This window comes from Littorina saxatilis, linkage group LG10 (genome assembly GCF_037325665.1).
Source record: "Littorina saxatilis isolate snail1 linkage group LG10, US_GU_Lsax_2.0, whole genome shotgun sequence".
NCBI lineage: Eukaryota > Metazoa > Mollusca > Gastropoda > Littorinimorpha > Littorinidae > Littorina > Littorina saxatilis.
The window spans coordinates 35,857,538-35,869,776 of record NC_090254.1 but is presented as its reverse complement, the minus strand read 5'-3'; the positions used below and the strand labels follow the sequence as shown (position 1 = coordinate 35,869,776).

Here is a 12,239-nt window from a genome sequence, read left to right as displayed (position 1 = left end):
TCGCAGGTAAAATGCAGCGAAATCTGAGATGTTCTACAAGGCTGGGGTCCATTGGCCCAGCCGACCACGAAGGGCCATATCAGGGCGGTTCTGTGACATGCATTCTCAGTCCTCTAAATGATTATAATGTAAAGTAAATGGGAACTATAATGTATTCTTTTTATATTTTGTCAAGTTTTGACTAAATGTTTTAACATAGACTGGGAATCGATACGAGGGTCGTGGTGTATGTGTGTGTGTATGTGTGTATGTATGTATGTGTGTGCGTGTAGAACGATTCTGAGAAAACTACTGAACCGATCTTCATAAAACTTCACACGAGAGTTCCTGAGTATGACATCCCCAGATTATTTTTCATTTTTTCGATAAGTATCTTTGATGACGTCATATCCGGCTTTTAGTGAAAGTTGAGGCCGCACTGTCACGCTCTCATTTTTCAACCAAATTGATTGAAAATTTGGTCAAGCAATCTTCGACAAAGTCCGGACTATGGGATTCCATTTCAGCTTGAAAGCTTAAAAATTAGTTAATTACTTTGCTCATTAAAGTTGTCATTAAAATCTATTAAAAATGTTCCGTTTCTGATAAAAACATGATCGCATTGTTACATTGTAACATTCTCTGGTTTCCATGTGACGAGGGTTGTATTTTGAAATGATTGTAATGTACAGAACGTAGACAATCTAACTGTGTAAACTAAAGAAATATCACTCGCGTAACATGGTTTGCACTGGTACCCAGCTCTGGAGAATAACCTATCTGTCAACTCAGTGAGGGTCGTTCCTCTGATCTGCGGACACCTTCAATCAAAGGACATGTCAAATTTTCGTTGAACCCCTACGTAGACTACACAACAAAATGAATACAACTTGTTTCAGGCATACATCCGACGCACGAAACATACTGTATTTTCGGGACTGCAAGGCGCTTTGTTGTAAAAGGCACAACCTCCGGTTATGAGGTTAAAATGAGAAAAATCATGCAACTGTTTTGGTACAAAGCTCCCGCAGAAGAAACAAGTCGCGTAAGGCGAAAATACAACATTTAGTCAAGTAGCTGTCGAACTCACAGAATGAAACTGAACGCAATGCCATTTTTCAGCAAGACCGTATACTCGTAGCATCGTCAGTCCACCGCTCATGGCAAAGGCAGTGAAATTGACAAGAAGAGCGGGGTAGTAGTTGCGCTAAGAAGGATAGCACGCTTTTCTGTACCTCTCTTTGTTTTAACTTTCTGAGCGTGTTTTTAATCCAAACATATCATATCTATATGTTTTTGGAATCAGGAACCGACAAGGAATAAGATGAAAGTGTTTTTAAATTGATTTCGACAATTTAATTTTGATAATAATTTTTATATATTTAATTTTCAGAGCTTGTTTTTAATCCAAATATAACATATTTATATGTTTTTGGAATCAGAAAATGATGGAGAATAAGATGAACGTAAATTTGGATCGTTTTATAAATTTTTATTTTTTTTTACAATTTTCAGATTTTTAATGACCAAAGTCATTAATTAATTTTTAAGCCACCAAGCTGAAATGCAATACCGAAGTCCGGGCTTCGTCGAAGATTACTTGACCAAAATTTCAACCGATTTGGTTGAAAAATAAGGGCGTGACAGTGCCGCCTCAACTTTCACGAAAAGCCGGATATGACGTCATCAAAGACATTTATCAAAAAAATGAAAAAAACGTTCGGGGATTTCATACCCAGGAACTCTCATGTCAAATTTCATAAAGATCGGTCTAGTAGTTTAGTCTGAATCGCTCTACACACACACACAGACAGACACACACATACACACACATACACCACGACCCTCGTCTCGATTCCCCCCTCTACCTTAAAACATTTAGTCAAAACTTGACTAAATGTAAAAAAAAACCTATCATGACGCTTCCCAATATGATGCTTCTTCTCTGTTTTCTCGTCGATGCAGAATTAGGCCTACTTTTATTCTCGACCTCGCCAATATGGGATGGAGCACAGGTGAATGATTAATGCATTTCTGGATGGAGCTTGTAGACAGAAGAAAAGAGGACACACTGTGGGGAATTCCCAGCGGTGAGTGAACCTGACGCATCCCTGGGCAGATCTAGATGTAGAGTGTACATTCTGCATCCGTTTGGGTGTTCAGTTGGGACGTTAGGGTGTCTCTTCTCGTTATTCTTGCTAAGCCTTCAAGCATTTGACGACTTATAGGATTAAACTTTTCCTCAACATTGTATTGCTGACGTCTTTGAACGAGATCACTGTCCTCTCTTCAGAAGCGAGCGATCCTGATTTTGTGTGTGTGTGTGTGTGTGTGTGTGTGTGGGTGTGTGTGTGTGTGTGTAAGTGTGTGTGTGTGTGTGTGAGTGTGTGTGTGTGTGTGTGTATGTGTAAGTGTGTGTGTGAGTGTGTTAGTGTGTGTGTGTGTGTGTGCGCGCGCGTGCGTGCCTGCGTGTGTGCTGTGTGTTTGTCCGTCCGTCTGTGTTTCTTATGTGTCTGTCTTGTCTCTCTGTATTCTCTGTCCGTCTGCTTTCCTGTCTATCTGTCTGCCTGCCTGCATGTCTGTCTGCCTGTAACTGTGCATACATCTGACGCATCATGCGGGCGTGTACAAATCAATTAATATACACTTTAACCCGTTTCTGATGGATTGTGACCGACAATATCAAAAGTTGATATCAAATGTTTTTAATGCATGCATACTATATATAGTTTATTGTGTGTTTGCTTTCCTGATCCTGTATTTCCGCTGCAGTTCTTAGCTTTTTAGAAACAGTGTCTCCCCCCCCCCCCCCCCCCCCCCCCAAAGTTTTACAGAAAGCGAGTGGAAGAGGGATGGCGAGGTACGGGAGAAAACTGTAGGCGGCTTTCTGTTGTCGGCTGGTCTTACCTACGATTGAAGAGTTTCAGCTACACTGAAAATACGCTTTACATTTTTCTTTTACGTATATTCCATCAAGCCTAAAATAACGGGATTGCAACTGGCTGATTTTTTTTTAAATCCCTTAACAAACACAGAAGGTCACAATCAAGAGTCATTATGGAGTGACGACATGAATAGACCATTGAGCTGTAGTGTTTTCTGATTGATAGGAAAGGGTCAAATGTTCCTTGTGTGTGTGTGTGTTTTTCTTCTGTACGCTTACATTACCTGTAAATGTCGTCGCTATTTTCGTTACAAATGTTTGTTTGTTTGTTTTGTGTGGGGTGGTTTTTTTTCTCTCTTTTTTTTTTTTTCTTTTTTTTTTTTTGCGTTTCTCTTTTTGTTTCAAATACCATCTGGCCACAGCATCTCACAAATCTACCCCCCAAAATAACTTCTGTTTATTTCCCCAGTGTTTAAAATGCCGTTCTTGTTACACACGCAACAATTTCCTTGAATAGAGCAAAGAAAAGTTTCAGATTTATTTTACAAACCGCCTCTTCATATATGCCTCTAAACTCTTCTATCAGTTGGAGGACTCAGATTACGACCAGCTCTTTTCAATCGTGCGGACAAAATCGTCGTCTAAACTCGACCAAACTCTGAAAGTACCCGATTCACAAAGAGAGTCAACTTCCTAACAATGCTGGAACGTTCCTACCGTTTAAGCTGAATTGCCGTTGATAACAGATTGATTTGTTTTCATTGAGTTTATACAAACGGTTTGAAAATCACTAAAAAGTTGAGAGTAGTCTCCTGGGAGACATAACGATAGGGTAATTGTTTGCTCGTCCGTCTGTCAATCAAAAAAACAAGAAAGGTAGGTTGTTGACGTTGGAACGTTTGTTATTGACAAAACAATACATTTACAGATATTTCGACCCAACGGTCTTTTAATCATTTATTCGCTCGGCTTCCTGACGAGTGGGCAAAAACTGATTCTATCAAGATAAGTTTTCTTTGAATATGTGTTTGTCTGTTCACTGAAAAGACCGTTGGGTCGAAATATCTGTGAATGTATTGTTTTGTCAATAAAAAACGTTCCAACAACCTACCTTTCATGTTTCTTGTTATATTTAGTCAAGTTTTGACTAAATATTTTAACATCGAGGGGGAATCGAAACGAGGGTCGTGGTGTATGTGCGTATGTGTGTGCGTGCGTGTGTGTGTGTGTGTGTGTGTGTGTAGAGCGATTCAGACTAAACTACTGGACCGATCTTTATGAAATTTGACATGAGAGTTCCTGGGTATGAAATCCCCGAACGTTTTTTTCATTTTTTTGATGAATGTCTTTGATGACGTCATATCCGGCTTTTCGTGAAAGTTGAGGCGGCACTGTCACGCCCTCATTTTTCAACCAAATTGGTTGAAATTTTGGTCAAGTACTCTTCGACGAAGCCCGGGGTTCGGTATTGCATTTCAGCTTGGTGGCTTAAAAATTAATTAATGACTTTGGTCATTAAAAATCTGAAAATTGTAAAAAAAAATAAAAATTTATAAAACGATCCAAATTTACGTTTATCTTATTCTCCATCATTTGCTGATTCCAAAAACATATAAATATGTTATATTCGGATTAAAAACAAGCTCTGAAAATTAAATATATAAAAATTATTATCAAAAATTTTTTTTTGAAATCAATTTAAAAACACTTTCATCTTATTCCTTGTCGGTTCCTGATTCCAAAAATATATAGATATGATATGTTTGGATTAAAAACACGCTCAGAAAGTTAAAACGAAGAGAGGTACAGAAAAGCGTGCTATCCTTCTCAGCGCAACGAATACCCCGCTCTTCTTGTCAATTCCACGTGCACTGCCTTTGCCACGGGCGGTGGAGTGACGATGCTACGAGTATACGGTCTTGCTGCGTTGCGTTGCGTTCAGTTTCATTCTGTGAGTTCGACAGCTACTTGACTAAATATTGTATTTTCGCCTTACGCGACTTGTTTTTTTATTCATCAGACCTTATTTACCTCTTCATCAGACCTTAATTACCCCTTCATCAGACCTTATTTACCCCTTCATCAGACCTTATCTACCCCTTCATCAGACCTTATTTACCCCTTCATCAGACCTTATTTACCCCTTCATCAGACCTTATTTATCCCTTCATCAGACCTTATTTACCCCAGGCCTTATTTACCCCTTCATCAGACCTTATTTACCCCTTCATCAGACCTTATTTACCCCTTCATCAGACCTTATTTACCCCTTCATCAGACCTTATTTATCCCTTCATCAGACCTTATTTACCCCAGGCCTTATTTACCCCTTCATCAGACCTTATTTACCCCTTCATCAGACCTTATTTACTCCTTCATCAGACCTTATTTACCCCTTCATCAGACCTTATTTACCCCAGGCCTTATTTACCCCTTCATCAGACCTTATTTACCCCTTCATCAGACCTTATTTACCCCTTCATCAGACCGTATTTACCCCTTCATCAGACCTTATTTACCCCTTCATCAGACCTTATTTACCCCTTCATCAGACCTTATTTACCCCTTCATCAGACCGTATTTACCCCTTCATCAGACCTTATTTACCCCTTCATCAGACCTTATTTACCCCAGGCCTTATTTACCCCTTCATCAGACCTTATCTACCCCTTCATCAGACCTTATTTACCCCTTCATCAGACCTTATTTACCCCTTCATCAGACCTTATTTACCCCTTCATCAGACCTTATTTATCCCTTCATCAGACCTTATTTACCCCTTCATCAGACCTTATTTACCCCTTCATCAGACCTTATCTACCCATCATCAGACCTTATTTACCCCTTCATCAGACCTTATTTACCCCTTCATCAGACCTTATTTACCCCTTCATCAGACCTTATTTACCCCTTCATCAGACCTTATTTACCCCTTCATCAGACCTTATTTACCCCTTCATCAGACCTTATTTACCCCTTCATCAGACCTTATTTACCTCTTCATCAGACCTTATTTACCCCTTCATCAGACCTTATTTACCCCTTTTAAGACCTCAGAACATCTATGTAAATGACGTCTTAAAAGAGAAACAGTCTTAAAAATGAGGTAAATTGCAAGAAGTTATGCACACACAAATTGGAAAATTAGTACCTTAAAACGTAAAGACTATGATTGCACACGAATCACTACTCGACTGAAGTGCGTTAGCTTGGTCGTATGTGACATGATAGGTCATGCAGCGTAAGCGCACGTGCTAACTAGTTTTATTTTGTGCTGTTCATCTTCTTCTTATTTCCATTTCCTGCTTAATGTTACCTGTATGATGATCATTGTCCACGAAGGAATACTGAACTGAACTATGTTGACACACACTCGGTTGTTTGTGTGTAATATGATACGCTAAACAGAGAGTATCGTATCTGACGTAACCACACCTGCTAAACAGAGAGTATCGTATATGTCGTAACCACACCTGCTAAACAGAGAGTATCGTATCTGACGTAACCACACCTGCTAAACAGAGAGTATCGTATCTGACGTAACCACACCTGCTAAACAGAGAGTATCGTATCTGTCGTAACCACAGCTGCTAAACAGAGAGTATCGTATCTGTCGTAACCACAGCTGCTAAACAGAGAGTATCGTATCTGACGTAACCACACCTGCTAAACAGAGAGTATCATATCTGACGTAACCACACCTGCTAAACAGAGAGTATCATATCTGTCGTAACCACACCTGCTAAACAGAGAGTATCATATCTGACGTAACCACACCTGCTAAACAGAGAGTATCATATCTGTCGTAACCACACCTGCTAAACAGAGAGTATCGTATCTGTCGTAACCACACCTGCTAAACAGAGAGTATCGTATCTGTCGTAACCACACCTGCTAAACAGAGAGTATCGTTTCTGTCGTAACCACACCTGCTAAACAGAGAGTATCATATCTGACGTAACCACACCTGCTAAACAGAGAGTATCGTATCTGTCGTAACCACACCTGCTAAACAGAGAGTATCGTATCTGTCGTAACCACACCTGCTAAACAGAGAGTATCGCATCTGTCGTAACCACACCTGCTAAACAGAGAGTATCGTATCTGTCGTAACCACACCTGCTAAACAGAGAGTATCGTATCTGTCGTAACCACACCTGCTAAACAGAGAGTATCGTATCTGTCGTAACCACACCTGCTAAACAGAGAGTATCGTATCTGTCGTAACCACAGCTGCTAAACAGAGAGTATCGTATCTGACTTAACCACACCTGCTAAACAGAGAGTATCGTATCTGACGTAACCACACCTGCTAAACAGAGAGTATCGTATCTGTCGTAACCACACCTGCTAAACAGAGAGTATCGTATCTGACGTAACCACACCTGCTAAACAGCTTTATTGAACGTTGTCATATCACACTTCTGGTTTTCATTTCCTGCTGCGATAAGAGAACTAAAAAAGAATAATAACCAACCAACAAACTCTTTCATGCTAAATGTTCTCAGAAGATTATTCCTTTCAAACCACAACTGGACTGAACTGCAATGAGCTACCATTGACTGTGCGTAAGTTCACTGTGCAGGTCTCATTTCTGATGTATCTACACACACTAACGCTTTTGTTGTAGCCTATATCACTTCTGATTGTCATTTCCTGCTAATCATTCTGAGCAGAGCATTGTACAGGAAGAATTAATGACAGGTCTGAACTGCATTGATTTGCTATTCGTTTTCCCTTGGTGATCCCTTGTGTGGAAAGCCTTCCTGGTGCAACCGAGAAAACTAACACTGCTATTGTGCGCTTCAGACGAAATGAAATACCGAGTAGCTTTCTCCGATTGATGCCTCAACTGCTGACCTTTTCTGAGCGGCACAGTAAAACAACGAGTCGTGCAGGCAGAAGTTGAATATCCTTTCGAATTCAATAGTATTCTACCGATAGATAACTTCAGTTTGAAATCACAGGCGATCAGAGTAATCTTGTCTTTTCATATGACAAAAAGCCAATACTTTTGCATGCACAATTTGTTGTAAGTCATTAGTAATATCTTGTGTAAATGTTAATTTCGTCACCCAGAAAATATAATGGATATTTATGACTACCTGGGGGTGAGAGGGGAGGGGGTGTTTAAATAGATTGCCGTAAACACTGCACAGAATTATGTACCGAATTCTGCGCAGTGTTGGTGTCATTTTTTTCATACCCTATGAAATAGTAAATGTTATATTTTCGTTGGTGTCATTGATAGAATCAAGTTACATATTCACATATTAGGCACAGTTGGTTATAATCTCTACGGGGAACTTATTTACCGTGTCCGGAATTCTGCGACAATCTCCCAGAGTCATAGCCGCCACAAAAGCCACTATTGTCGTTCCCATGGTTACCAGAACAGCTTCCAGGATTCTGCAACAAAACAGGAAACCTTAAAACGGGTTTTTGTGCTTCCACTATTTGTTGTTGTTGTTTTTGTGTATGTTGTTGGTTGGTTTTTTTAATTTGTCTGGTCTTCACGTGTGTGTGTATGTGTGCATGATTATGTATGTGTCCGGCTGTAAAAAATAGTCTATGGATGTGTCTCTCGCTTTGCTAACCACCACCCTGCCACTCCCTGAACTGCAGGCACACGGGCGCACACAAACACGCACCGTCTATTCATTTTCTCTCTAAACCATCACTAAAGCCAAAAAAGGACCGTCTCATATCACATATGACTGCCTTCCTCTTCTTCTGCATCTGTTTCAGCTTACACACACACACACACACACACACACACACACACACACACACACACACGCACGCACGCACGCACGCGCACGCACACACGCACACACACACACGCACGCATGCGCACGCACACACGCGCACGCACACACGCACACACACAAACACACTCTCTCTCTCTCTGTCTCTCTCTCTCTCTGTCTGTCTGTCTGTCTCTCTCTCTCTCTCTCTCTCTCTCTCTCTCTCTCTCTCTCTCTCTCTCTCTCTCTCTCTCATCCCTCTCTTTCTCCCATCTCTCTCTATCCCTCTCCGATCTCTCTCTCCCTCTCTATCTCTCTCTCTCCACATCTCTCTCTCCATCTCTCTCTCTCCGTCGCGATATAACCTTCGTGGTTGAAAACGACGTGAAACACCAGATAAACAAACAAACCTCTCTCTCTCCCTCTCTCTCTTTCTCTCTCTCTCGCTCTCTCACTCTTGCTACCTCTCCCCCTCCCCCCCCTCTCTCTCTCTCTCTCTCTCTCTCCCCCCCCGACCCCCACCCCCTCCCTCTCTCCCACTTTCTTTTATTCCAACATCCGAAACCAGCACGAAAACGCCGTCTCACCTGACGAGCTTTCTCTTCTTGTGCACGTGCTTCATGCGGTAGGCAGTGAGCAGACAGTTGATGCCGTTGAAAAGCGCGCCCAGCAGCCCGCCCACACACGCCATCGCCACGAAGATCAACAAGTCAGTAGCTCCCCACAGGCTGCACCCGTTGTTACTGGTGCTCTGACACTGTCAACAGGTCAAATGGTCGGCAGGTTAACAGATCAGCAGCTCGCACCCCTTCTCCCTGGTATTTTGACACTGTCAACGGGTCAACAAGGTGATATGACAACCTTTTAACGGGTTAAAGGGTCAACAGTTCATCAGGTCAATGGGTTAAGAGATCAGCAGCTCTATCCAAAATGCATCAGTGTGTCACTGGTTCTTTTACACTGTCAAAAGGTCAACAGTTTAACAGATCTGCAGCTCCTCACAGACTGCACCCGTTGTCCCTGGTATTTTGACACTGTCAGCAGGTCAACTGGTCAACAGGTTAATCGTTCAACTGGTCAACTGGTCAACTGGTCAACAGGTTAATCGTTCAACAGGTTAACAGGTCAACAGTTTAAGAGATCAGCAGCTCCCTTCAAGCTGCACCCGTTGACACTGGTGCTCTGACACTGTCAACGGGGAAACAGGGTAACAGGTCAACTGGTTAACAGGTCAAGAGAACAACAAGTGAAAAGGTCAACAGGTTAACACGTTAACAGAACAACATGTGACAGGTTAACAGAACAACATAACAACAGGTTAACAGTTCAAACGGTTGTTCTTTGTGAATAAAAATCTGACAACAACTAACAAACCAAGACCTATATATTCTTAACTACTCTTTTCCCAAGTGAAATCTCTGTCTTCAAGAGCAAAACAAAGTTCCAGAAGACATGTATTACAATGTGAATCATTGAGACACAATGAAACGACAAAGATGTTCCCGAATGAAGTTTGTCTCGGTGACGTAGTCTCATCAGCAGAAGAACATGACGTATAAGCGCCAGGCTGTGCATGTTTTGGTATCATGAGCAATTAAACATCAAAAACACGATGTTGAAAAGTCATCACCTACTTAGCTAAGGTTCTTTCATTGTTATGTGTACTTCCTACCATTACAAAGACCATTAGATCGCCGTACTTGTGAATGCTTTGCTTTGTTTAGGGCCAAAAGCTAAACTTGTTTGTTTGTTTGTTTGTTTAATTGTCATTGGAACGTTTAATCGCAGACAATTCGAAAAATTCACAGGGTCGATTTCAAGGGTACAGTTTCAAGTCTGCAATTTGACATTCCCAGAATTGTAAGAAGTAGCACTTGCCTTGAAGACGCCAAAGTCAATGAGACCCGGCAGGTAGAAGTATCCCCAGGCCTTGCTATCCAGACCGGACATGAAGAAATTCAGTGAGAACGTGGCCGCCATGGAGCAAAAAAACTGCACACTCACAAAACACCAACAACTTTTGTTGCTAAGACGTTTCTGCTGAAATCATGACGATAGCATTTTTCTTACAATTTTCACTTGACTTTTACTTTCTTTAAGTTATTGGTGGGCTGTCTCTTCGGCTGTGTTGTGGGAGTATAAAAGAGTCAGGCATTAGTGAATGAAGGCAACAAAAAAGGATGATAAAAAATGAGGTCGTGACAGTGTTGCATCAACTTTTTTTTAAAAGCCGGATATGACGTCATCAAAGACATTTATCGAAAAATGTAAAACAAAACGTCTTCCCAGACGTCTAAACGAACTTTTAGGCAACGTGTCATGGAGATCTGTCAAATAGTTTTCCAGGAATCGCTCTACACAAAACCAAGACACACACAAACACGCACACACACACACACACACACACACACACACACACACACACACACACACACACTCGCACGCACACGTACACACACACACACGTACTTACACACATTAACATGGCAGAATTAGGTAGATTCCCATTAGCACTAAGAATGTTAACACAAACCATTTCCTATTGGACTCATATTTTACAATCTAAACGAGATTCATTGGTTCATCAAGTATATGATGACATGTAATAACCCTAAAGAAGATTCTTGGCTCATATTCATTAAAAGTTCACTTTCAAGACTTGGCTTTAATCATGTTTGGCAAAATCAATCTACTTTTGATACGAGAAAGTTACAATTTGCCATACAAATGAAATTACAAAGTGAATACATACGTTTTTGAAATAAAGCTAAATCAAAAGGAAGTGCAAGATTAAGATTCTATTCAAATATATGTGATACATATGAAATTCAGTCATATCTGACAATGATAGAAAATCGAAATCACAGGACAGCTTTAAGTCGATTAAGAACCAGTAATCACAATCTAAAAATAGAAACTGGAAGACATCATAACATCCAAAGAGAAAATTGTTTGTGTATGGTATGTAACATTGTTGAAGATGAATATCATCTTCTGGATGAATGCGTAAAATTCCATGAAAGTAGAGAAAAGTTTAAAAAAAGACGTGACTAATATTGATGTAGATTAATATTAATTATAAACCAAGTGAAATATTTATGGACAAAGATGTTCAAATATGTCTCGGAAGGTTTGTCGCAGAATGCTTTAGAATTCATAGCAATGTGTCAATAACCTTTTTGGTTTGAGGACAATAAACATTTGTTCGTGTTCTTGTTCTTGTTCACACACAAACACACGCACACACAAACACACATACACACACATACACACAAAAGCACGCACAAACACACACACACACACACATATATATATGCCACACACACACGCACACGGCTCAATTCCCCGTCTATATTAAAAATAAATAGTCAAAACTTGACTAAATGTAAAAAAGGTCAAAGCAAAATTAAAAAAAAATTGTTTCTCACCGTTCTCCATGTGAGAGACTGGTTCCAGAAAGACGAGCCTTCTTCCAGACTGAACAGCACGCCACCTATCGGAGCTCCGAACGCAGCTGGAATCGAGTGAAAACGCAATCCAGGTTTTATTTCTCTTCTTAATATTGACTGATTAATTATCAACCACATTCATCCTTTTATTTATTAATATTTTCATTAAAAAGTCTAGTC

General features: G+C 40.5%; 1 protein-coding gene and 1 long non-coding RNA gene across 2 annotated transcripts in view; both read right to left on the bottom strand.

Moving 5' to 3' along the window:
• LOC138978685 (H(+)/Cl(-) exchange transporter 6-like) overlaps positions 1 to 9,363 on the bottom strand; it is a 59,797-nt gene extending 50,434 nt beyond the window's left edge. The window contains exons 1-2 of the mRNA XM_070351478.1: positions 9,198 to 9,363; positions 8,179 to 8,272 (exon numbers count right to left, since the gene is read on the bottom strand). Coding sequence (XP_070207579.1) covers positions 8,179 to 8,272; positions 9,198 to 9,301 — 198 coding nt within the window. The 5' untranslated portion in view covers positions 9,302 to 9,363. The remainder of the gene's footprint in view (positions 1 to 8,178; positions 8,273 to 9,197) is intronic.
• Positions 1 to 12,239, bottom strand: part of LOC138978690 (uncharacterized) — a 422,724-nt gene that overhangs the window by 86,040 nt on the left and 324,445 nt on the right. The window lies entirely within an intron of this gene.